Raw genomic sequence first — 26,362 nt, forward strand, 5'->3', positions numbered from 1 at the left:
TTCTGAAATCCTAGTAAAAGTTGTCTATTCCAAAGGAAGTCTGCATCACTCTTTTGAAAGTAAGTGCATGCCGAAGCAGTACATCTCTGACCACTTGCTGCCATGTCTTATGCAGCTTGATCAGCTTATACTCATGCAACCTACTTTACAATTGTATTTTTTAATACTAGAACATTAGAACACTAGAACATTCCAGACCAGTTTGTAGGAACAAACAATTCATGTAAACACACAGATGACATGATATGTTATCTTCTTGTGAAGCAAAAAGTTAATTCATAAACCCTTGCCAAGGGTTAAGAATATTGCTTAATTAGAACATATACAAAGTATACATTAATCAAAGTATAGAGTTTATACAACCAACTCCAATAAAGGTTAACAAATTTTGTATGCAAATCCATTGAGACTTAAACATAAGCAATGCCTCCAGCTCTCAAAGACAGCAACTGTCACAACTCCTTGTGCTTTTATTTTGCCTTTTATAGTTGTTTGTCTTCTGTGAAATAAAACCACATTTTGAAGTTTCTTTTTGTTTGCTTAAGTTTCATTCACCGCAAGATTAATTATCTTGATGAGCCTGTACTAAAGCGGAAAAAGCCTGACACCTCTTCCAGTACGGAAGACTTCTGACCCCTGCTGGGCAGTCAAATACTCCTATCAATATTTGATTTAATAGTTGTAACACAAAAAATATAGCAAGCTCTATATTGATTTTTCACCAAATCACTCCAGTACAATCTACAAACCATACAAATGATGCGGGCATACAGGAAGAAAGAAATACCAACTCCTTGTGCCACAATGCACACTATAAAAAACAAGCAGTAGGAGGGGCGGAGAAGGGGGGAAAAGAAGTTGGGGGAGGAAGGGAAAGAAGTTGGGGGAGGAAGGGAAAGAAGTTGGGGGAGAAAGGGAAAGAAGTTGGGGGAGGAGAAGGGAAAGAAGTTGGGGGAGGAGAAGGGAAAGAAGTTGGGGGAGGAGAAGGGAAAGAAGTTGGGGGAGGAGAAGGGAAAGAAGTTGGGGGAGGAGAAGGGAAAGAAGTTGGGGGAGGAGAAGGGAAAGAAGTTGGGGGAGGAGAAGGGAAAGAAGTTGGGGGAGGAGAAGGGAAAGAAGTTGGGGGAGGAGAAGGGAAAGAAGGGGGGAGGAGAAGGAAAAGAAGGGGAAAGCCATCAGCTAGCAGAATCACCCCCCACAGAAAGACAGCAGGACAAATGAAAAATTGTCCTTGGTCTGTGACTGTTGCTGTGTTACTTGCAAAAATCTCACAGCCAGGGGTCACCATTCCTTTCTTAGCAACCAAATGAGAACAAGATGTCTTACAAGTCTTGTATTCTCTTGTAGTTTAAGGGCAGACAGAAAGGTTTTCTTCCTACAGCTGCTACAAGCTACAACAGATGCAAAGGTGACTATGAGCTTTCTTTTACATGTGGTATTTCAGTATTTGTACAAAATAAAGAGACTTACATACCAAGTTCCCTGACAGAAATGCACTCCTCTTTAATTTTCATAATGAAATAGTGCTGCTCTCTACCTTTCAGATCTACCAGCCATTATCCCAAAGGCCACGGGATTTAGGGAAAGTTCCCCTTCAAGCAGAGGGAAATGAAAGGAAGCTAAAGATTTTCCTTTCAACTGTCCTCCTCTAGACAGCTGACTTTACTTCAGCAAACAGTGCATACCTTATTTCAGCCAAACACCACCACATGGAGTCATATTATTCCATTTTTATACTACCACAGGAAAAAGATAAGAGAATGTTTGTCATTAAACGGAGAGTAAAGCATTCAAGAAATAAGGGAGCTTGTAAAGTACAGACCACTGCAATAAAAAACAATGCTGAAAACTAAAAATCCAGTAATCCAGCTCTTCAGTCAAGTTCTGCTGTCTCCTTCGCACTCTCCAAGACTTCATAGAAACAGTGAATCTCGCACTTATTCTAGATGACTAAAAGCAAGCAGCCTTGCCAACACACTTTTGGAGGCAAAGGTAAGTATGTGTAAAGGAGAGGACAGAAGTACTTCCTGCATTCATACATTCAGAAACTGACTTACGTTAGCGGAGATGCAGCTGGACCTTTTCTCTGCCTTCTACTTTTCAGAGCACGAAGCATATCACCTTGTGTTACACAGTTTGTTTCATCTTCATCACTGTACTGGATAAGTGGTGCGGGGAAGGCATAAGCAAGGTTAAAACACAGACAATTAAACATTTAAGAATCAATCTTATCTTAAAACTTAAAGGTAGAATAATCCCAACAGGAAAGTTATGCCAGCATAAAATCAAAGGAAATTCACTTGCATAAATATAATTCTGTTCTTTCCAGTTTCCTGTTTGCTGCTTTTAAAGTTGTAAATCATTAAGTGGTGTCACAAATTACATGCATCAAAATGCTGCCTACCTTTAACACAATGGAAACATAATACCAAATCTTTGCTTAGGTACAGTACAATCTTCATTCAAGTACGGCATTTCCCCTTTTCACCTGCCTTTTTTTTAAAAAGCTGTACTATTATTTCAAAAGGCGGCAGCAAAATTACTACAGAAGTTGCAATTAGTCAGAAACTAAAAAAGAAAAAATACTTTCATCCTTTTAAACACACACAATGAAGTAAAAAGACAATCCAAAATAAAATCACAGTTGTTTTGCTTGCAAATCATGAGTACTCTGTCTGTACTAGTGTTTACCTAATTACTAAAGACTCAAGTATAAAAAAGATGCTCCTACTTCATTTCTGTACTACACTTCATTTCTCACACTTCCTATCAGTACCTTTTTTCCCCTCTCATATCCCTTGATATAAAACAGAAAAAGAATCTGATTCACATAATTTTAGTGTACTCATAAGTTTGATCAGAACCTGAGAGATTCACAACAGAATTACAACTTTTACAAGAATACAATATTCAGATGGTTACCAGTTCAATGTCCTTTTGGATGGTTCTCCTGTTTCTTGTGTCATTAATTGAAATATCATCTACTCCTGACAGAATTCTTCTTACAGCAAGTTTATCATTTCCCTTCAGTTTTGCACGGAAAATATCTCCTTCTGCCCAAAGTTCTGCCTGTTTGCTACCATAAAATGAAAAAAAAAAAAAGCACCAAACACAGTGAATTAACATTAAAGATTACTAAGTGCACAATAAAAAGACATCTAGATCTATTTTTTAAATAATTTACAGTCACTGTACTTACTCCATCAGGAAGTGCTGTTGTGGTCCAATCACTGAACCAGGCCTATTTATTCTAATCCAGGCAATAGTTTCAGCAGCTGTCATCCGATAATGCTTCATAATGTAACAAGCAATAAGTGTGCCAGTTCGTCCAAGACCAGCTGCATAAGATAAAAGAATGGCTTATTTTATACGCTCATCTTCCTTCAGAATCTGTTGTAGCTACAGACATTATTACTAGGACAAACAGACACTCTCCTAGTTTATTCAAAAAACCTGTTAGTGATCAAATTTTTAAGTGCAACTCCCCTTTCAATTTTTTTTTATTGTTTACACATACAAATTTACTAACACATTTGGGGTTTCTTGCCAGTGGCAGGGGGGTTGGAACTACATGACCTTCAAGGTCCCTTCCAACCCAAACCATTCTATGATTCTATGATTGTTCACATTTTTTTGAGTGAGATAACCTTCCAAAGCCAGTAACTTTACAAGAACCTATAAATCTATCTTTATTTACCTATCCATCTGTGAATATGTATAAAGGGATGAGAATGTTTTTATGCATGATATAAAACTGTTGGCTTTTACCCAAAATGCTCTACGCCTCTTCTTGCAAACTGATCATACATTGCACTGAAACCAGTTGCTCTTCCAATCCCTCCTCTAATTAACGTTACTTTAGTTTCCAAGGAAAAGATACTTTACAATAAGCAAGTCTGGATACTGGCAACAGGCAAAAAGTACTCCAGAATGAGGAACCTTTATTGCAACAGCCATCAAAACAGGTCTATTTATCTTGGGAAACTTGAGAAGGAAAGGACAACAGCTCCAGCTAAGTATGTCCTCTCCTCCATCACTTGCTGTAAATATCCAACCACACATCACCTTCTCTCATTTAACAACCATTTGATTAACACCAGTGCAAAATCTTCGGTATGGTCCAATCACCAAGACAACCACACAATACTTCCCTTATCTTGCCTGGATTTAAGAATAAGCCACAGCATTCTACTCTTTCTCAGGAGTAAAAGCATACTGAGGAACTCAAGGTAGTCTAGACCATAAGTACGAGGAATACCAATGTACATCTCAATCTGAATGAAAACAAAGCACTTATACCACTGATACTCAATATTCAGACATAATCAATTAAGCAATATGCCTGAATCTATCATCTCAGTGGAGAGTTAAAAATACGCACTTTGCTTCCCAGCAGTCAAGATGCTGTTCCTAAAAATTTTTTCACTTCACAGTAAAATCTCGTTAAATGTGCAGCAAATGGACAGCAGATCCAGGAATAAAAAAGTAGTTTTTGCAGGTCTCAGGCAAACGGGCTAAGAAAAGGCCTTTCTCCTTCAATCACTGCGTTATCAGATATGTTAATGAGGCAAAGTTTGTGGAGAACACACGTATGATAGACTAGTAAAGAGGCTGTGTGAAGGGAAATATAGTTCCTCTAGAAACACAGGAAATTGTATCTTTAAACTACCAGTTCCTCCAGAGTTCAGCTGCCAAGGAACAGATATTCAGAGCGTGCCCAATGTAGATAGTACAAAGCGTTTCTGGGGGATAAAGATTCCTGTGTTTCTGGAAGAATAATCATTATGAATCGCCACAAAAAGCTGCACTGACATTTTCAACACTTTAAGACACAGTATATTTAACCCTGTATTTTCAGAAAAGTCTATGAACCTTTCCAGGATTTAGAACACCTGCTCAAAACTTCCTTTGAAAGTGCTAATACTTTCTAACAGGAAGAGCTGATAATACTGGAAAGCTCACTTTCCCCAGCCTCATTCTTGGAAATAGCTGGGAAGATTTTTCTGGAACTTAAAAAAAATTAGAAGACAAAGTACAGAACAGAAGCACAGAAAGAAACTCTAATGAAAAGCTGCAGTTTGGCAGAGGCATTAGTAAGTAGATATAACACAATTAAAATGCAAAACATCTCAGGAACAGTTACTACAAGCACCACTTGTAAGATAAATTGGTTTCACACTATACCTTTGCAATGAACAGCTATAACACCTTCAGCATTTTCACAAATATTTAGAAATTTTTTAACTATAGTATCACTAGGTATGCTTCCATCAGCAAGGAAAATGTCAAAATGCTCAAATCCAGCATATGTAAATCGTTTGGCATCATACAGTTTTTTGTTGAGGCGTATTATAGTAGTAACTTTATGCTTCGTGAAATATGGGAAATAAGCCTCTGGAGCATGGTGAGGATAGCCTATTTGAAAAAAAGAAGGAAAAACAAAAAAAAAAGAGAGTAAGGTTCAAACTGCAGAAATAAACTAAGACTCTAAAATCAAGAGATGAAAAAAAACTTTCAAAATAGAACTCACTTTCAACATAAAGAAATAGACTAACTGAAAATGGAATTTTAACATAATTGCCTAGGGTCAGATAGAATTAAACCAAGCATTAAAATTTTACTGCCAGGGTTCTTATAAAAGAAAAAGAGCCAAGAGAAAAATACACTGTTTGAGGAACAATTTTTAAAACTTGTTCTTACTGATAACAATCAACTAAGAAAGCAGTGGGCTTGTGTCCCCCACCTCCTTTTTTAAGCATACCATTTTCAATTTTACTTCTTGAATGAGGTCCACTGAAGGCAATGAATTTGTTTGGTATTATCCAGTTAAAATCTCCATTTTCTGCTCTCTGTCAAGAGAAAATGCTTGGTTTATCATTATCCCTGTATTTTCAGGCTTTTCCTTATTGTTTCAAAACACATGCTAGATAGAACTGACATACAATTTTTGCCAAAGGAACTTGTGCTAGTTGCTGGCTTTCTGTTTGATCAAGAGGATGCCAGATGCTCTCTACCTCACTTTCCTTGCCTGTCTTTCCCTTTTTCAGAGTTTTAGAACAACACAACTGATGCCCTGCAGATGAAGGGAAACTTTCAATCTTTAATTTTCTATAGGTTTCCAAGTTATGACCTTGGCCTTACCTCTGTTTACAATCCAAATAATGATTTTTTTAAATCCTAAGAACACTTAATTTTCTCTTTACAGATAACTGGCAGCTTTGCATTTATAAGACTGCGTATAGCCAAGAGTTGCAGTCCTTCATTGTCACACTCACTTCCCATGCCCCAAAGTGAATTTTACAGCCTTGGATTTTCCCAGCCCTGTTTTCTTCTTTACCTCAAAGTGTGTTATTATACCTTTGCCATGTGTTCATGGGTACACACTTCAATCGTTCTCCAGAGTTAGACTTGGACTTGTATTCCCTTGAGTTTGTCTTTCAGACTGCTCAAGAATATGCACAACCTCTAAAAGGCAGCCCAATTCCTACTTCCTGATCATCTTACAGGGCTTTAATAATAATAGGAAATAGGTATTTATTTCCATCTCCCCACCACGTTTGAGACTTAAACATGAATTTTACTATTCACTCTCTGACCATACATATTTATTCAACAATCAAAGTTTAAAAAGACAAAACAGAAATTGGACCTAATACTTCCAAAAAATGCACATATAATAAACAATCATCTCAGTATTATTAACAGCAAAGAATCCAGAAGACTGATTCTGAACACTTACTTCATAATGCTCATATTCATTTACATCAAATGTATTGAAATCCAGGAAACCATACTGCAAAGCCTAAAATTCAGAATACAGCTTTTAACAAAGACAATACCTTTTCAATAAGGACAGTTTACCACTCTTCTAGGTTACTGAAAGCCCCTTACTATGTGTTCTACCCTTTGAGAGATATTTCTTCATATATTTGAAGAAATACATATCAACTCAGTCTTGGTTCAAAACAGTAAATTTTAATGTAAGTGAAGTTAGACAAGAAAATCCGCTCTCTTCTATTTTCATCAAACCCTTGCAAAATTCCGGAGTACAGAAGTACTCAATCTTTTTATTGCTGCTAGGTATACAAAATAAAAAAAAAGAGAAAAATAAAAGGCAAAACTTATCTACTGAAATTATGAATACATTCTAAACTTCATATTCAAGGATTGCAAATACTTTTATGCAGAAATGCTATCCACTGTCATTACAATGTTAATATCATCAATAATTTTAAATGGTTTGTAGACACACAGTCTAAGCACTAGTGTGATCCTTGATGTCCCTTAATTATCCCATAACAACAATGAGTATTGTAGAAAAAATATAAACGTTTGTGTAACTGGCTTATGAAGTCAGAAAGCACAAACTCAAATAATTCTGAATCTCCAGATACTCAAGACATTACATTCTAATCTCATCTTTCATGGCATAATATTCTTTAGTTTTCCTTGTTGCTCACTAGTAGTAAGAATAGCAATTCACCACTCTTGTCATAGAAGCAGCCAACGTTAAAACATCCAAAAAAGCTGAAAATCACAAATCTGCAAGTATAATTCGGCAGAGACACCTATAACATGAAAGACAGTCGTAGGGTGAAGAGAGCTGCAGAATTCCCCATTTCACTACTCATACAGATTAAAAAGAATGCATGTAACATCCCCCATCCTTCGTGGAACTGGGAGGTGAAATAACCATGTTACTTCACCACTGTTTTGCTATATAACACTGGATTATGATAATTTGTAGTTAAAAAAGCACCCATATTCCAACATTTCTTCTATTTGTATTACTAAAGCAAAACATGAAACCATTAACACATGCTGCAAATGCCCAAGAAATATCACTTATCAATCCAAAACAACTTTCATACCCTATATTCAGCTTAAAATGTAACACCAGGCAGGCTGTAATAAACCTGTCACACAAATCTTATGCATTAGAGGTGTAAATCACTGTAATGAAAGATTACATAAACAGAATTTGGAATTTCCTCCTTAAAAATCTTCAGTAGTTGACTATCTAAGGTACTGGTTGACTTCTACACATGCTGTATCTTGAAGTTTTGTTGCAGTGCATAATACACAACAGCCTATGCAATTATCAGAAAATCTACTGTACAGCTCCAATCAGATCCTAGCTTCCTAAGTAGTATTTTTCTGCTGGGCAATATTTATCTGATCTTCTACGATGTGAAAAATATTGTTTTACTGACCTTGTTTATTGCATGAAAACAGTCCAGCAATGTCAGATGAAAACTGCTAGTACCAAAGGAAGCATCCCTATAAGATATCATAACCAAAACAGTAAAATTATCCTATTTTAATTCAAGTGAAAGCAATTGAAGATATTTCTCCAAAACATTTTTTAGAAATTGCTTCAGGATAAATGCTATTATAGTGAAATAATTATGACAAATGATTACTTAATTTACCCCTGCCTTGCATCTTACAATAATAACAAAACATAAAATAAATTACCTCAACAGATGGACCTAAAGTAAGGTTACTCCAGTTTTAGTTCTAGTAAAGCAGAGACATTCAATTTCTGACATGAACATGTAATGCTTCAGTGTTCATATCAAGAAAGGAGGACAACACAAATTCCTTGTAGCAAAAAATAATGCCTAAATTAGTTTCATATACTAACATACACCCTGATAACATTTTATTCTGAAGTACACTTTCAAAAAAGTGAAATACTAATACACTGCATTTTTTCTTCAAAATCCATTCAAAAGAAAATGCATTCTAGGCACACATGAACAGCATCTTAGTACTACAACTGTAAGATACACATTTGTATAGGTGTATTAAAAAACACTCCTTAAGATGCATAAAATAGTTCATGCTTAAACATGAGGACAAATTGGTTTTCACTAAAACCCGTTCTTTCAATTTTTAAAATTCTATTAATTCAGGTATGGCATTAGTACATGACCATTATTAGATTCCATAAGTGCTGCAGAGTAAAGCACTCTACAGGAATAAGACAGTCAAGTCAGAAAATAAATTTAAAATGAATCTACATCAGATAATACTACATCCTAGCAGAAGACACCCTTTTGAGATCACGCAACCCTCATCAGCAGAGAAACATTAATGTTTCAAAAAAGTAAAAAATACGTTCTGTTCAAATTGCAACAGAGAGAAGGAAGAACTTTTGAAGAACCTGGATGCTTCCTCTACAATTGCTTTGCATCCTTTTCATCCTTAATGAATGTGTGAAAAAGTGAGCCAAAAAAAAAAAAATCAGCAGGAGAAGGAAATAACAGAACCCCAGTCCGGTAAAAGAGAGGATAGGTAAAGGTGATATGTACTGAGTGTGTGTTAGTTCACCTGACCAGCAAAGAGCAAGTGGATTAGGCCTTCTACAGACAGATAGGAGCAACCTCATATTCACAGCTCCTGGTACTCAGAGGGGCAACTTCAACCACTCTAGTATCTGATGGAGGGACCACACAGCAGGACATAAAATTAGGGAAGTCAAAGCTCAAACAGAATTGAATCTGGCCAGGCATGTCAAAGAAAACATAAAAGGCTTCTGTAGGTATAAGTGACAAAACAAAGACTAGGGAAGATGTGGGCACATTGCTCAAAGAGACTGCGGACCTGGTTACACAGGACACAGAAAAGGTTAACGTATTGACTGTCTTCTGTGCCTCAGTCTTTACTAGCAACACTAGCCTTCAGGAATCCCAGGTCCCAGTAACTAGGGGGAAAGGCTGGAGTAAGGAAGATGTACTCTAGGTGAAAGAGGATTGGGTCAGGGAATTCTTCTGGAAACAGGACATATCTAGGTCCGTGGATCCTGATGGGATGCACCCGTAACTGCTGAGGGAGCTGGCTGATGTCACTGCAAGACCACCCTTCAATAATCTCTGATTAATTACAGCAGCTGGGAGAAATGCCTGAAGACTGAAAGAAAGCGAATGTCATCCTCATCTTCAAGAAGGGCAACAAGGAATACATAGGAAAATACAGATGAGTCAGCATCATCTCAATTGCCAGAGACATAATGCAGCAGCTCACAGTGCTAATAATTTCTAGGCATATTAAAGATAAGAAAATCATAAGGAGTAGTCAGCACGGATTCATCAAAGCAAAATCATCCTTGAGCAATATGATAAACTTCTGCAATGAAATGACTGATCTGGTGAGGTGAGAGCAGTGGACGTTGTCTTCCTGAACTGTAAGGCCTTTGACATTGTCTCCATAAATCCTCAGAGATAAGCTAGTGATGTGTGGCCTGGTCAAGGAGACAAGTAGATTAAAACTGTCTGGATGTCTAGGCCCAAAGGGTGGTGGTCAGCAGCACGAAGTCTAGTTGGAAGCCAGCAACTAGCGGTATACCCTAGGGTCCTATATTGCATATGATCCTGTCAGTATCTTCATTGATGATTTGGATGAATGGGCAGAGTTCCCTCAGCCAGTTTGCTGAACTACACAAAACTGGGAGGAGTGGCTGATATGCCATAGGGTTGTGCTGCCATCCAGAGGAACTTTGACAGGCTGGAGAAATGGGCTGATGAGAACATCATGAAGTTCAACAAGAACTGTGAAGTCCCGTACCTGGGGGGGAACAACAGCTGGCACTGGTAGTGGCTGGGGGCTGCCCAGCTGGAAAGCAGCTTTGCAGAAAAGGACCTGGGAGTCTTGGTAGACTCTAAGCTGAACATAAGTCAGCAACGTGCCCTATGACAAAGAAGGCTAGTGATATCCCAGACCACATTAGACTAAGTATTGTCAGCAGGTTGAGGGCAGTGATCCTTGCCCTCTCTTCAGCTCTGTTGAGGGCACACCTGGAGTACTGTACCCAGACAGGTATGGACATACTGAGGAGAGTCCAGGAAAGGGCTACTAAGATGATAAAGAGACTGGAGAATCTCACATAGGAGGAAAAGCTGAGAGAGCTGGGACTGTTCTGCCTGGAAAAGGCACAGGGGAGATCATATTAATGTACATAAATACCTGAAGGGAAGGTAAAAAGAAGGCAAAGCTGAGCTCTTTTCAGTGGCACTCAGTGAGAGGACCAGAGATAACGGGCAAAAAACTGAAATACAGGAGCCTTCCCCTAAACATGAGGAATAATTTTTTCACTCTGAGTGTGACTGCGCAGCGGAATAGGCTGCCCTGACAGGCTGTGGAGTCTCCACCCTTGGAAACATTCAAAAGGCACCTGGGTGTGGGCCTGGGCAACTGGCCGTAGGTGGCCTTGCTTCAGCAAGGATGTTGGACCAGATGACCTCCAGAGGTCACTTTCAACATCACTGTGATTCTGCAAGTGAAAAAAATAAATCCTTTGCACACTGCTAACAGGTTTTTGTGTTGAAAATAATACCCTAAGCTACCGACTACCTGACTGACTTTACGAGAAGGTACTGGGTTTTGCAAAGTGAGGAAGATCTTAAAGGAACAGAGCCTAGACCAACATCTCAGATGATCATTAATGTAATCTGAATTCATCTATTTGTATCAGGTTTAGTTGGAACAGTAAACTCAAGAAAATGGTAATGTTTGCAGACATTTCAGCAGACTGTATTCTTTATCCCAGAAGCTGGACATTTCTTCAGAAGTCAGGTCTTGGTTATTATGTAATATATCTTTGCATTTCTTTGAGTAGTACAGTTGAAGTGACGTTTTGGGAATTTGGGCAGGGTATATGACCTGAGAGAAAGGCTAATATCTCCATCACCCACATTCATCTTCATATTTAGAAACAACACTTACAGGAAGATTTTTTTTTCTGGGAATACAAAAGTGGAATTTAAAAGTGAGAAACGGGATGATGGAAAAATGCAGCTAAAAAGAGGTCCTATTACACCATTATACTGCACTAGTGGCAGAGGGGAAGTAATAGAAATCCAAATCATAAAAAGTCCATTTCTTGGCAGGAGAGCTAGAAAACACAAACAAGCAGAGAATGAACTAATCGCCCCATAACAATATATTTGGTGACTAAACTCGCCTTCTAAAAATATTTTTTGGCCATTCTTTTCTGCGTATTGTATAAGCCAATGGAACACCACTCTAGTCCAACTTACAGAAACTCTTTTTTGTAAGAAATTAAGAAATTATTCCTCTGCACAATGGATCAACTTCATTTGCTACATTAAGCAGTACAGCGTATACCACAAAGACAAGTCCATGGTCTGAAACAGTTAGGATTACATTTCCTCAGGGTCAAGCAACCATGATCCAACGCTTTGTATATTTCCTCATTAGTAAAAAGAAATACTTTAAAGTTACACTAATCATGAGGTTGGGTAGTATTCTTTATGCACAATGCATACACTTGACAAATGAGAAAAATGGAGTGCTAAAAGTATTACAAACTGCTTGTAATGAATGACAGCTATTTTGATACATGTAACTACTAACTACTGGCACAAAAACAGACTGCCAAGTGAAAAGCAATATGGATCAAAAAGCTCAAGAAGAGTACATACAAAACAGTGTAGCTCCTTCACCTTCTATCACTACACTTCCTTGCCAGCTGCTAACACCTCTAATCAGCACTCTGCTTTTAAAGCTCAGGCTGTGAATGAGTCACATGTTAAAATCTGAGCAAACAAAAAATCTCCCAAATTAGTACTGATAAATACTTCTTCAAAATATTAAGGTACAGAAATTTCTAACAACTGTTATTTACCTGAAAGGAAGATACGAAATGCTTCCAGCCAATAAAAGCCTGTACACATCTTCTGGGGATTCTCTCAGGTATATTATCTATTTTTGAGGAAAAATACAGAAAATGAAACAAAAAGATTATTTTAAGATTGATATTAATAACTTTAAGTCACTTGTCTACTACAGAAGGCATAATTAATTATCACAGAGCTTAAAAGTGTTGGGAAAGTAACACAAGAATAAATGCATTAAAGTGTGCAACAATAAAACTAACAAACAATATGAAACACTGGTCAGCCTAGAGGAAAATATATATTATTAATTTATTGATTTGTGCAGGAGTTCATCTATAAGCTACAGTGAAATAGCTTCCATCCATCTGGATTTTTCCATGTTTCTACTTTGCTGGGCCAGGTTGTAGATTTTTTTTTTTTAATTTAGCTTTTAAGATGTGAATCAAAACACAAAACCCCAGAGATATCAGCAAAGCTATTTATTACCTAATCTACAAAATAGAGTGTATATTCAGCAGACAAGAGTGAAACAGTAATTCAAATATATTTTTTCCTACAGCAGTACATTTGCATTATCCCATGTCTTGTACTTTTTCCTTGCACTAGAGGCAGTACCCAGTAACTAAATCCAGAGGCCATAAAGGAAAAAAAAAAGAAAGAAATCTGTAGCTTTGGAAACAAAATCCCAAGAACAGAGACACCACATATCAAACTTTCTACAGTCAAAAACACTCAGAAAAGAATTCGCAAAGTACTAACTCACATCAAACATCCACATGGTCTTCCATCACACCGAATCATAGAATTGTTAAGGTTGGAAAAGACTCTAAGATCATCAAGTCCAACCATCAGCCCACCAACACCATGCCTACTAAACCATGCCATGACACGCCTCATCTACATGTTTTTGGAAAACCCCCAAGGACGGTGACTCAACCATTTCCCTGGGCAGCCTGTTCTAACGCTGCGCTGCTCTTTCGGTAAAGAGGTTTTTCCTAATATCCCACTTAAAGCTCCCCTGGCACAACTTGAGGCTGTTTCTTCTCATTCTATCACTCGTTGCCTGGTTGAAGAGACCAATACCCATCTCACTACAAACCCTTTTTAGGTAGTCATAGAGAGCAGTAAGGTCAACCCTCAGCCTCCTCTTCTGCAGGCTAAACAGTCACAGTTCCCTTAGCTGCTCCTGATTTGTTCTCCAGACCTTTCACCAACCTCGTTGCCCTTCTCTGGACATGCCTGAGCAGCTCAATGTCTTTCTTACATTAAGAGGCTTTGCAGAGCCTTCCTGCCCTCAAGCAGACTGACACATCTACTCAGTTTGGTGTCCTCTTCAAACTTACAGAGCACTAAAAGCCCTCATCTGGATCACTGATAAAGACAATAAACACGACTGGCCCCAACACTGAGCCCTGGCAAACACTGCTTGTGACCAGCATGTGACAACATGCCTCGTCCCTCTGAGATACTCTAACACAAAGGCTCCTTAAAGAATATCATACAACTCCTCTTTTGTGCAAAACACATCTTCTAGTACCATCAAACACCATCCTCAGCATGGCCAGGAGATAACGACAGCTTGTTAACAGGTCAATATTCAGTAAATTCAAGCTAATGATTTTTGTTTAAAGCTTTAGCACACTACAGACTTTTTTTTTTTCATTAATGTTCACTGAAATTATTTACGCTTCTTATACTGATGACCTTTTTGCTTAGAGGTTTTTGGAAGTATACTCATGAGTATCAAACACCTTCAACAAACTCTGTGTGGCATTTTGCTTTCTGTGGCTTTTGACATTTTCTTCTTTTAAAAGTTGGCATTTCCCTTCAAATTTCTTTGATGCCCCTGTAAAGCCAGTTTGAACAAATTGCTTAACATACCTTCAACATCCTCTCTCCACATACACACACACACATTCCCATGAGTTGAGAATTGGCAGTGGAACAGATACTACTAAAAAAAAACCAAACCCAGCTTAAAACGTATCCTAAATAGACAGCTAAAACAAGGTCACAGATGATGCCTTTCATTTTTCCTTTGATTGGATTACTGTGCTATTTTCTGAGTAGTCTTCCTGCGCAATTAGCAACATGAAAGGAAAAAAACATCTGTCTGGTTTAAGTAGTTTAGTTAAGTGGTGAAAAGTTCACTCTGTGTTTGCGTGCTTTCACCAGGGAGGAGTGACTTTTGCATTTATATTTGCAAGCACACAAACAGAAGAAGGAAGAGACTTTAAAAGCCCCCAAAATATCATTGAACAGCTGCTCCTCAGATGCCAGAGTTCAGCTTCTATTCTGCAGATGCTTTCACTGCCTGAACTGGATATAAATGTTATGTTCCAAGAAATTTCAAGTTGTGTGCTTTGACACAGTCATACTTCACATCTTGCAGCACAGTGAACACGTACTGCTAGCAATCATATAAATCTAGCACTGCTGACTTATCAGAAAAATGCCCTGCCCCAGCAAATCTTACAAACCAGAGACATGACATGCAAACAGAAGGTAATTAAACAGCAGAAATAGAGTTTGTAGACAGAAATGAGTCACCTGGAAAAAATCTGGATTCAGTGCTGTAAGGCTGGGTAATACACAAATAGTACTATTTGTACAACAGGCAAGTAAAAATACAGATATCATACTAGCTAATCCTGTAAGTGCATGTAGCTCAGAAAGGCCATGTATTTCTCCTGTATCTCTACTAGAGGTTTTACCAGTTTCTTTAACAGAACAACCTCCAATGAAGAAGCATTTGTTTCCAACTGTAGCAGCTGCAAGAGGAAGGTTTTTTTACATAATTTTAGGTGTTGTATTAAAATAACTCTAAATTACATTACAATATACTGAAACATGTTAGTTCTTAAGCACAAATACAACTTCTGAAATTACATTACCAGCCAAGTTGCTAGAAACACCGTTTTACCATACTTGCACATGTGTATGGATTTCCCTTAACAGTCACATGAACACTTACTCCATCCAAGGACACTTAAAAAAGCCAACCTGATTTTTACACAAAAATCCACTGTCTACCATAATTTTGTACAAAAAAATTTGCAAGAAGATAGCATTTCTCAATGTGGACAAGGTACTAAGCAAAAATACGCAGTAGTTCCTATACAACTGAACCAATATTCAGTCTATTCACAGAGGAATTAAAACTCTTCCAAGCTGGATTTCTCAGAATTTTATGAAGCAACAAGAGATCCCACCACACTTCAGCTGCAACACTACTATCAACACAAGATACAACACGTGAACCGTTGCAGAGACAACAGCTGATGAAGTTGTCAGATGCTGTTCCTAATGAAAAGTGGCTTAGAAAAAAAATGAGATTAATATGAATATGATGTCTACATGGGTGCAACAGCGTGGAGCGCTTCAAAAGGGAAGAACATCATTCAGTCTCCACAAGGAAAGCATCCTTGCAGTAACACACTACAAGAAGCTGTGACAGTCAAAGTGGAGAAAGGATCAGTTCCTGTCACAGCTTGAGACCACAAGAGAGCCCTCAGCTGGAAATCTTGGATACAAGCAAGGCTGGATGGAAGCTGAACTTGAGTGAGCCTGAGTTCAGGTTGTGAGTAAACCAAATTCCAGATATGGAAACAGGTGAGCCTGAAGGAGTGAGGGAAGGAGCAGCAAAGCCCAGGAAAGAAACAGAATAAAGGTAGAAGAGACCACATTTTATTAGGAAGTACTGGGCACCAGCAGAAATGCACGTGTAGACCAAGAGCTAGCACTGAAGATCTGATACCTGCACTATACGCTTCCAGCATCTCTTAACCTTAATAGCTAGTCCTAGTCTGGTCTGTGGACTGAACTCCCGTTACCTGCTGGGATGGCTCCTACACTGCTTTACGAAGTGAGCCAAAACACAGTCGGCTGGGCTTAAGGAAAGACTCACTTCAAAAACATACTCATGACACAAACTGCAACATAGCATTATATATTAATACATAACTATATATATAACTGTGTATAACACTGTTTCTGACAAGGAGAAGGCCACTAAGGCCTTAAAGATGAACAATTTCATTGGAATGATGTGGGTGAACAAAGGACTAAAGAAAGCCAGCAAATGAAAGGAAGTAAAAGTGATCCGAGAGACCTGCAGCAGACAGAAGTGTTGGAGAGAGGACTTTCTAATGCGGTAAGTGGAACTGAAGTTTCAGGAAAAAAGAGAATGGAGATGTCAATTTGATGAGTAGCGAAATAAAGACATATTTGTAAATTCAAAAGGTATGTACTGTGGGAAGGAAAGGAAACAAGAAGAACCAAAATACACAACAGCTGGAACCAGTACGTCCAGATACTGATTATGTTTCTGCTATGCTTTCTAAGATGACGGAAACTTTCATATGTAAAGTTGGTTTTTTAAGTTAACACCAATAAAGCCATCAAGAAGGAGTACTATTACAAAGTTGAAAAGCATTAAAATAAATTCCAAGAACTATATTAACTGTTATTTAGCAGAAGAAGCCATTTTTTGGGATAGCTTTTGTTCATTCTTGTATATACAAATAGAGAAAAATCTATTAGAATTTTACACTGTGTTCTGAAAGGGGTCCTTTCCTGCAGGTGAGGTAAATATTAAAAAAAAAGGGCTTTCTAAAAAGAACTTAGGAAATTCAGCAAACCTGAAATAAATAATCCACAATTACATTGGTTTTAGAATTTTCCTACCATCATATGCAAGTGTAGACAGGCACACATACATATCAACATACACACATATACAAGTGCACACGGAAGAACTTTTAAAATGCTTTACCAGTCTCTTAGTTTAAGTACCAGCCAGGAAAATGGTTACTATAAGGAACTGACATCTTTCAAGCCAAAATAACATACTGTTTTATCACCCTGTGTACCAACAATTTGGAAATTTGCTTTAGTTATGCATACAAAAAATATCCTACTGAACTTCAAAATACAGACAGAAATTTGTGATTAGCCGTTGAACCTTTAACATTACTCTAATCATCCTATTCATTTAGGACATATGTTTCTAATTAAGGGACTGCAGGCAGCTATGTGAATGGTCAAGAGCCACCTAAGCACTGAGTACTGGGAAAGGTGCACTTAAGCGCTGCTCCTGCCAACATGACTGTGTTAACAGCTACTATAATGTTCAGCAAATGAAACAGAAGGGCTTGCAGAACTAGGTGACCCAGTCTTTATTTACGAGCATTTAAAATCAACCACTGAAAGGAAGTTCTTTTAGCAAGCCATGTTATTGTCTAATTCATATTACCATTTTCAAATCAGCCTTATTTTTTTAAAAAAAAAAGTTTCCTAGATTTGCTTTAGAATTGTAAAACTGATATTCACAACAACAGGATGAGAAGTATTATCACAGAAAAGGAACAGAGGTTCAGGTTAAAAAAGGCATCTTAATCTTGACTTCCTGGGACTGTCAAGTGATATAGTAATGCTACTTGCAAGACAAAACATGTTTGATAATAAGCTATGATGTAACTTGGTTTTTTCAGGAAAATTTAATATGCCGCAGTGTTAGAAACTGTATTAACTCAAGTCTATAAATAGCACTTGAAACTCGTGTATATGATGAGTTTAGTGTAATTAAGTTTATCCACTTCTCAAACTGAACTGCAAAATCTACTTAAGACTGCTACCTAAATCACAGATTTTACCAAACATACTGACTTAAAAGCAAGAATATAATGAGATGATTAATTTTAAACTGCTTACAAGCAAATTTCATATGATACAACCATGTTCCAAAAATGTCACTCACCCAGCTGCTATAAACTGCAGATAATCATAACCTACCCACTCTTAACAAATACAAGTAACTACTGTGTGACCAGACTCAAACACAAGAACACATACATGCATAATTTTACTATAACTTAGAAGTACTCAACAGTTTATTTCATTAAAACATCTGTTGGATATACTAGTCAGTTAACATGTTAAATTTTCCAGTACTATTCCTTAGAAGAAAAGGTTAAATACAATAAATTAAAATAGAAATGTATTAGAATAAGAAGTTTCCAGTATGGATTTGTAGTATACTGAAGAAATGCACGTGTTGAACAGTCCCTTCATTAGTGGAAGCACAGTCATTAAGTGGGCAAAAGTGGCAGAGAGGGAACAGCTGCCAGTCTCTGGCAATTCTCTTTGTTCATCATAAACAAAAGCAAAAAAACCTCCAATTACCTTTCAAACAGCGGAGGGGAGGTATAGAAAACCCTATTAGATGGGAACTGACTGGGCTTGGCACACTGGTACCTCAGAACAGCTAAGAAAACAACCTAGTACTACTATGAGAGACTCCCAGAGAGCAACCTTTCTTCTATGAAGACAGTCTGGTAAGCACATTGTGAGGAAGAACCTAGTACAAATAGCCAGAAAAGCTGCCATCATGAAAACTAATCATGACTTCCCAAATAAAACTCAGAGAAGGTAGCTGTTTAGAGGACACAAACACAGAGAAAGCAAAAAAGACTCAAGGAAACTTTTGCTTAAATGAAAGGCTATTACTTTGTCCATCTCATCTCTGCCACTTGCTTGTCAACCATAAGTACCTCTCACCAAAATGCAGCTGAAGGTAAACGTAGTTTACCCACCTGACTTGTAATTTGAGTGCAGCTACAGTTACCCATTTACCACCACTCAACATGGACCACTAAACAAACAGGCTCAGCCAGAGATAATTCTGCAAATGCCATAGTAAGAAGCAGTTCAAAAGAGCAGTTCAACATCATACAGATGGGTACTAACTGCTTCTCCAGCTTCTACCCAGCATTAGGCCCACAGCTAGGAAGGATACTAACAAATTGAAAAGGCAAAAAAACAGTACTATGGATCAGAACGGATGAAGGAAACACTGCTTACCCTGAAGAAAGAAGATGAGAAAATAGACAAAGTACAGAGATGAGTCCTGGAGAAGGTGACCTGAATTACAGCAGTTCATGGGGTGGTACCCTCGGAGGGTCACCCTCCAAGTACATAATTAGTGCCAGGCCTGAGAAAAAAAAACACTGTTACTAAGTTAATGCAGCCAAGGGGAGAGGAGGGAGCTTGGGATTTGGGTGGACAGGGCACAGAGGGTACATTTTCTTTCTTAATACAGAAGGAGCAATGATGGAAGAAGCAGACTTTCCTCACCCACAGTCAAGTCCTGGTGAAAATCAAGAGAAGCCACTGTAGAGATCAACTCAGAAGATCACTGCTGCTTTGGTAGAGTGGTAAGGCCTGAACAGTGCAGATAGCTTCCAAGGAAAAGCAATTTTTCTTTAAAAATGAAAGAACAAAGGGTTTCCCCCTCCCCCTCCCAGCTTCTTTCCCCTCACCCGTCTGCCCAAATAAATTGTACACATTCACATCTAACACACAGAATTTTGGCCACCCTTTGTGTGGCTGCACATGCCAAATTTATGCGTATCTACACAGAAGAATATTATTCCCATTATACAGTATATAATCTGTAACAAAAGGAAACAAAATGCAGACTTAAAATACATGAAAGATGAACAATGAAGGGATTAAGATCTAAATTGTTATGATTCAGTCTAAAAAAAAATCATATTTTATTCTAAAACTAAATATGTAACAATGTATTTGAAAACTTTGTTCTTCACTTTTAAGGTCATGTTATTATACTGAAGAGCCCTGTAGCTTGAGTTAGGCTGTGCTGTCACATCAAAGTACACCTGGAAGGAAGCAGCAGACGCAGGAAGGAGGAGAAAAAAGTGTGTAGGCTGGAGAGTTCAGAAACTATCTCCACTGAAGAGGAAAGAAAGAGAAGTTAAATGAAGGGGAGGGGGGAAACATTAAAACACATCAACTGTGAAGAAAAGACTGGGAACAGACTTCGCTTGTAAACCAGAACACTAACAACAGCCCTTACGCTTCACCAAAGTTAATGAAGAATTTCATAATTGCCTTAGTAGTCAAAATGAGCTTATCCTCACACGATATATATACACATACATCCACATTTAACCACAAAAATGTTGAATGATAAACCATGCAAATATATCCCAATGTCTTCAAGCAGAAGTTAAACAGCATTCTGTTCAAGAATACAAATTCCAGGCCAACCAGCCTTTGAAATTACAGGCTCAGAAGCTGCTGGCGCAAATATACTGCATGTTTAAGAGGACATACAAGTTTCAGAGGAGAATTAGTTATATACAGTTCATTATAGTTTTAGAGTTAAAAAGGAACTGTGTTTAAAAAAAAAAGAAAAAAAAAAAGAGAACAGAACCAGAAAACAGATGCACTTACTTTGTCTGTGCTATTCCTGAAAACCTGGCAGTCTGCTATTCCTAACGAGTAATTTAAAGTGCTTGCATCTCCAGAGCACTTGGATCCAAAACTGTGTTTATGTTAAAGATTCTGCAACACACACAAACAAGCACTATTTTCCTGACTAACTTCCTCTCTGCTTCCTTGCTCTTCCCACCTGAACTCCTCCAACCTGATGGACTGTAACGAAGTTCCTCAACACAGGGTACACTGTTGAAACAGGAACCGACGTAAAAACCCAAAGTCAAACAAGAAAGCACATTCCAGCCATAGAAAACAAAATACACTGGCAACTTATCACTTACACTGTAAAGGATCAGCAATACAATGATCCTCATTTCATGCAACAGTTCAAGCATTACCGGCAGGACAGTCTGATTAACTAAAATTACAGAAAAGCTTCATAAAGTTTTGACCAATAGCTGTGTGGATCTTCTTCATCAAAAAGCACAGCACTCTGAACTGAAGAATTAGGTAGATTCTTAAGACTATATCTGTTTTAAATAAAGAAGGCCTCAATTTATTTCCTTTTGATCAGGAAATATGTGCATCATATTCATCACACATTCTAAACAGATCGTATACCATTACTTGCCCTACAGAAAGCATTACCAATCTCCTTGCAGAAAGTTACTAATCTCCTTGCAGAAAGTCGAAACATGAGAGGTGTACATTTCAACACTTCATCAGCGAGCGTTGTAATTAAGCCTGCCTCTTCATGAAAGATCATCAAAGAGCTCCAGGGAAAAAAAAACTAAGCCTCAGGGGCACAGCCTTTCTCCTGTGATCTTCCTTCAATGGAATCTATCCCACATCAGTCTCAGAAGAAGCTACACCCTACTTCATAGAAAAAGCAGTACCAAAGCCAAAGTCTGTTGCATTGGAGAGAAAATCAGCACCTAGCTAGAGGCACCTCACCATCTTGGACTTGCAATAATGCAAGACAAACAAACCCTCATTCAAAGAGGGCACTGATACTCACATAGTGGCTCACTTTGCCATGGCTCTTTAAGGGCAGTTGCTGAAATATTCAACCTGTACAGCCCAATAAACTAAGCAAACACAGGTCTCTGACCTATGAAAATTAGTGTTAATTTTGATTAACCTCTTCGTGCCATATGCCAGCTTTCTGTAGGTAGCCCTCCCACATGCACTGACTATTCAGTCATGATCTTGTGTCATACTGTAGATGATCTGCCTTAGGATCCTTTCTTTACACTACAACTCCCATCCCTGTCATTGCAGTTCCCTGAAGAAAAACTGCCACCTCCTCCGTCCAGCGGCCTCAATTTTGAATTACCACATTTTGGACTGTCATGATCCACATGAATTAACCTTAGAGCTTTATTCAAGGGTGTCCAAGTGTTCCTCTTCAACGGAATATTTTTATTGCAACAAGGCAGGCCTACTGCATGATCACAAATAATATTTTTGTTATGTTGTTTGTATACTTTTACATAGTCAACCACAGTACTTTCACTTTAGTTTGTTTTGCCAAAAACCCCAAAACCTGACCTAAAAGTCGACTCTTGCTTTTTAAGCCTCTATTATGATCAAGTTACCAGGACGTAGTTTTTGTAAAAGCTGCAGCTATTTAGTCAACATAATGCCTTAACTACAGAGAAGTTTAGCAACTCATGCCACCAGTTTCTACATGCGAAGGTCTACAGCACCATTCCTAAGCACTTGTGTTTCAAGTATCAGGAGTGACATATTTTGAAATCTAGTTCTTAACTTGTAATAAGTCCTGTAGAAAATAGAAAACAGAGAAACCCTGGAGAGCTGTAATCCTGAATGATGTAGAGAGGCAGCAAGAAGACTGCCAGTATCACAGCAAGTACTGTATAGTCTTGCAGCTAATAAACAGGAATGACCTAAGGCTACATGAACTCTGACCTCCAACATAAAAAAACCCACAGGTTCTCACTTCATTTTATTACTCAGTAAACAAAAACAGAGGTTACAAACCAAGATGTGTTACAAGTCAAAGCAGAACATGAATATGGTACATCACATCTTTCATTCTGAAGCATGCAGCATTTTATTCCTTGCCAAACACATGCAGTTGTGATGTAAAGCCAGTCATTTTTCCCTTTACAGTCAGAGACCTGGCTCAGAACATTTCCAGCCACCAGGTATATTCCCAGGCTTTATGCCAGCCCTAAGCCTACCACCTGATTTCATTCCTTCTCCTAGGCTAACTAAAGAGATCACCTTACATTAGAAAAGAAGCAGCTGGGGAAGGAAAGGTAGATTTAAACATGCATGCAGTAGGAAATGATATACTGTGCTTTGTGGAAATTAATACTCCTCTGTTTTAAAAAAGAAGAGAGTATGTGTATACGGGGAAAAGGAAAAACATCAAGAAGCAGTGATTTTATCTAAATGAAAGTACTTATAAAGATTTTTTTTCAGTGGTGCTCTTGTTTCTTAGAAGCACAGACTGCAATAGAGAATTAAAAATCCAAACCCATACAACTCCATTTGCATACCTGATAGACTTTAAAAGCTGTCTTAGTATGTGGTATCTTACTATAAAACACGTTGGTAGGAAGACTATTCAATAGAACAGAATTGTTTTTATCTTGCTGTTTTAGAAAATGGAAATACGAGCACATTTAGCAAGCTGATGTAATGTGGAAATGTAAATACTTACTGCGTAGGAGCCTATCAGGAATGCAGCATTTGCTTGTTTTTTCTGATCAAAGCCAGTATAATGAATTATTTTCTTCCTTATCAATGAAAATGACTGTATCAAGAAATTAATAAGATTATTCATTTATGTATTTTAGACTTTCATGCCTACCTTTATAAAACTAGAGGAACGCAAGAGTCTGTTCACTTACTATCAGCCACCTGTATACAGAGGACCAAGTACACTGTAGACTAAACCCTCAAAAGCTTTGGAAGACTATTACATCCCTACCCAGACTGTTCTACTATTTTTTCCAATATACAGCCAAAATAATTATTGATACAAATTAGAGCAAACTTTTCCTTAAACTCATTTAGTATTTCTGACTTCAAGCTCTGTGTAAAAGATAGGCATTCATAAGGAGTAAATACAAACTGGCATTCTCAAAAACATCACAGGCACACTAAAGCCACAATAGTTTTAAAAATGGAATTTGGATTTTTGCTTTACTCTTAAAGATAATTCGACTCTAGATAAATCAACTAGAAGCTGTTTTAAGAATCAGAACTCTTGGAAAATACACGCTTAGATGAGAATATTTTGAAACTAAACTTTACCGTAAGTAACTTTTAAAAGTTTCACCTCAATTTGGTATACAGTTTCTCCAGTTATCTTAGAAAAAGGATCGAATGGTGTTACCAATGGGAAGGACACTGGCATCTGTGGTAGCAGCAAAACTATACAATAACTGCCTCTTGAAACAAATTCTGATGCACTTGAATCTGTATACTCGGGTCAACTACTAAGCTATCACAAAATGTCACTATGTAAATAGCAACGTTACTTGCTCAGATACTATTTAATGCATTCAAGACAAAGAAAGCCCAGATCACTAGAGTAGTATGTTCTCAACAATTCTAACACACCTCTGCAATACAAACCCCAAGATATTCAAAGGGATTACAAGACTGACTTGTGCTACTTCAGAGCATCCTGTAAACATAAATTAGAGAATCTTGTCTCTGGCAAACATGTTTGTAGTGCCATGAGGACAAAGCAAATCTGAATTATGCAGACTAATACAGACATCAAGGAGACAAAAAAAGAAAGACTCTGTTAAACTAACATGTTCTGTGTACTTTCCAGTTTTCACAGTTCAGTGGCAGTTTGAAGATCTAAGCAGTTTTGAAGAGGCAAACTGTGATTCACATTAATGCTAATAAGCTTTTTTTATCTGCCTAACAGGTTTTATAATCCATTATCTGTCAGAGGTCATGTAACTTAATACAGGAACTCTCTGTTTTAAAGACACCATACTCTATCGAGAGTCCAAATCCAAAAATTACTCAGCACCCCACAGTGAAGATAATCTTTTAGGAGCTTAACATTAGCCATTGCCACAGCAGTGCATCTTCCAGATCTTAACAGTAGGTGGGTATTCCCTCCTGATCCACCTCCTCCTCCCTAAACACACGTTGATAAAATATAGCGTTTATATGCAAAACTTACCTAAATTAGGAACCCAGGGAAGCACCTGAACAAAAAAAAAGCTTATGGCCTATTTGATTTTATTCTTTAAAAAGTCAAGAATATTGAACTAAAACCAAACCAAAACAAACCAAAACAAAAAAACCCAAGAGTTACCTGTAATTTTTTATTTAGCTTGCAGCAGTATCTGTAGACCATTGCCAGATTGAGTGGTCCAAAATCTGCACAGAAGCTGTCACGAGAAAGGAGGAAATCAGTACACGATGTCTGTAAATGCCCTTTGTTATATAATCAGACGCACAAAGCAAGGACTAATAGTATATATGTGATATATGTGCATAACTCTAAACAAAAGAATGTCTTTTTACATACATCCTATTTTGTTGGAGGAAACAGTTTTGTCATCTTTAAATAGGAACTAAAATTTTTTTCTTTGTTTTCCATCCATCACTACTCAAAAAGAAGGTAATTGCTTTAAAAGAAGGCAATTGATACTGATCGAAAAAAGCAAATACAGAGAATAAAGATTGATTACTACTTTCATGAACAGTAAGCACAACCTTGGTCAAAAATATTTAAAGAATTAGCAACATTCCAGATGACATACAAAGGCATACACTGTTCACTACAAGGAAAATAATAAATCCATTGTCAGCTCATAACAGCTTGAATTGATTTTGCCATTTTTTCTCATATTCTAGGAAGTTTAGACATTCTATTTAGTACTTGGGCAATGAAAAACATCCCCTTCAGCTCAGCAGTTCAATGTGCACTTCTGAATATATATTGTTGGAACATGTTCCTGTGTCTTCGAACAACAATGGCTACACTGAAAACTGCTTTGAGAAGAGGTTTAAGAAATCCTCATAGGAAGGCAAGGAACCATTCTAAGACATATAAATCATCATAGCAGGTAAGTCTGAGAGCATCAGATTAATGTAATTAGTTCTATAATGGGAATGGTATGTTTCCCTCAGCTACACTTAAAAAAACAATGTCAATTAGACTGGTTCCTCATTGCTGCTGTTCTAATTTGTATATGTAAAAATTAGTAAAAAATAAGACTGTACTTACTTCTCATATACAAGTTCATCATCTATGCAGAAATAGTGTGTATTTGCAGCTTCACTCTTTGGTTTTTGGCAGAGAAATGCAAAATAAAGGCGATCTGAAATGCAAGAAAAATTAAAGCTTTTATAAAAATCACACTTTTCTACTGAAAGTCTGAAGAATTACCTGTTAACAGAACAACTTTAAGTGGTTTAAAATGAGCCAAATCTTCTTTTAAGTATTACCAAAGTAGACACCATTATTTCTCTGGTGT

At 37.6% G+C, this 26,362-nt stretch overlaps 1 protein-coding gene across 8 annotated transcripts in view; it reads right to left on the bottom strand.

Annotated features, from left to right (window-relative positions):
• Window positions 1–26,362, bottom strand: part of LOC138733740 (dual specificity protein phosphatase CDC14B-like) — a 58,569-nt gene that overhangs the window by 23,459 nt on the left and 8,748 nt on the right. For 7 of the 8 annotated variants that reach the window (XR_011339448.1, XM_069881226.1, XM_069881230.1 and 4 more), the window contains exons 2-12: window positions 26,113–26,206; window positions 25,195–25,270; window positions 23,572–23,664; window positions 12,647–12,723; window positions 8,211–8,277; window positions 6,737–6,799; window positions 5,759–5,846; window positions 5,182–5,412; window positions 3,197–3,335; window positions 2,920–3,073; window positions 2,055–2,155 (exon numbers count right to left, since the gene is read on the bottom strand). Coding sequence is in view for 7 of the 8 variants with exons in the window: in XM_069881226.1 (XP_069737327.1) it covers window positions 2,055–2,155; window positions 2,920–3,073; window positions 3,197–3,335; window positions 5,182–5,412; window positions 5,759–5,846; window positions 6,737–6,799; window positions 8,211–8,277; window positions 12,647–12,723; window positions 23,572–23,664; window positions 25,195–25,270; window positions 26,113–26,206 (1,183 nt within the window). In the remaining variant the exon portion in view is untranslated. The remainder of the gene's footprint in view (window positions 1–2,054; window positions 2,156–2,919; window positions 3,074–3,196; window positions 3,336–5,181; window positions 5,413–5,758; window positions 5,847–6,736; window positions 6,800–8,210; window positions 8,278–12,646; window positions 12,724–23,571; window positions 23,665–25,194; window positions 25,271–26,112; window positions 26,207–26,362) is intronic. The other variant, XM_069881232.1, reaches the window with a different exon arrangement.

Source organism: Phaenicophaeus curvirostris, chromosome Z (genome assembly GCF_032191515.1).
Source record: "Phaenicophaeus curvirostris isolate KB17595 chromosome Z, BPBGC_Pcur_1.0, whole genome shotgun sequence".
Taxonomy (NCBI): domain Eukaryota; kingdom Metazoa; phylum Chordata; class Aves; order Cuculiformes; family Cuculidae; genus Phaenicophaeus; species Phaenicophaeus curvirostris.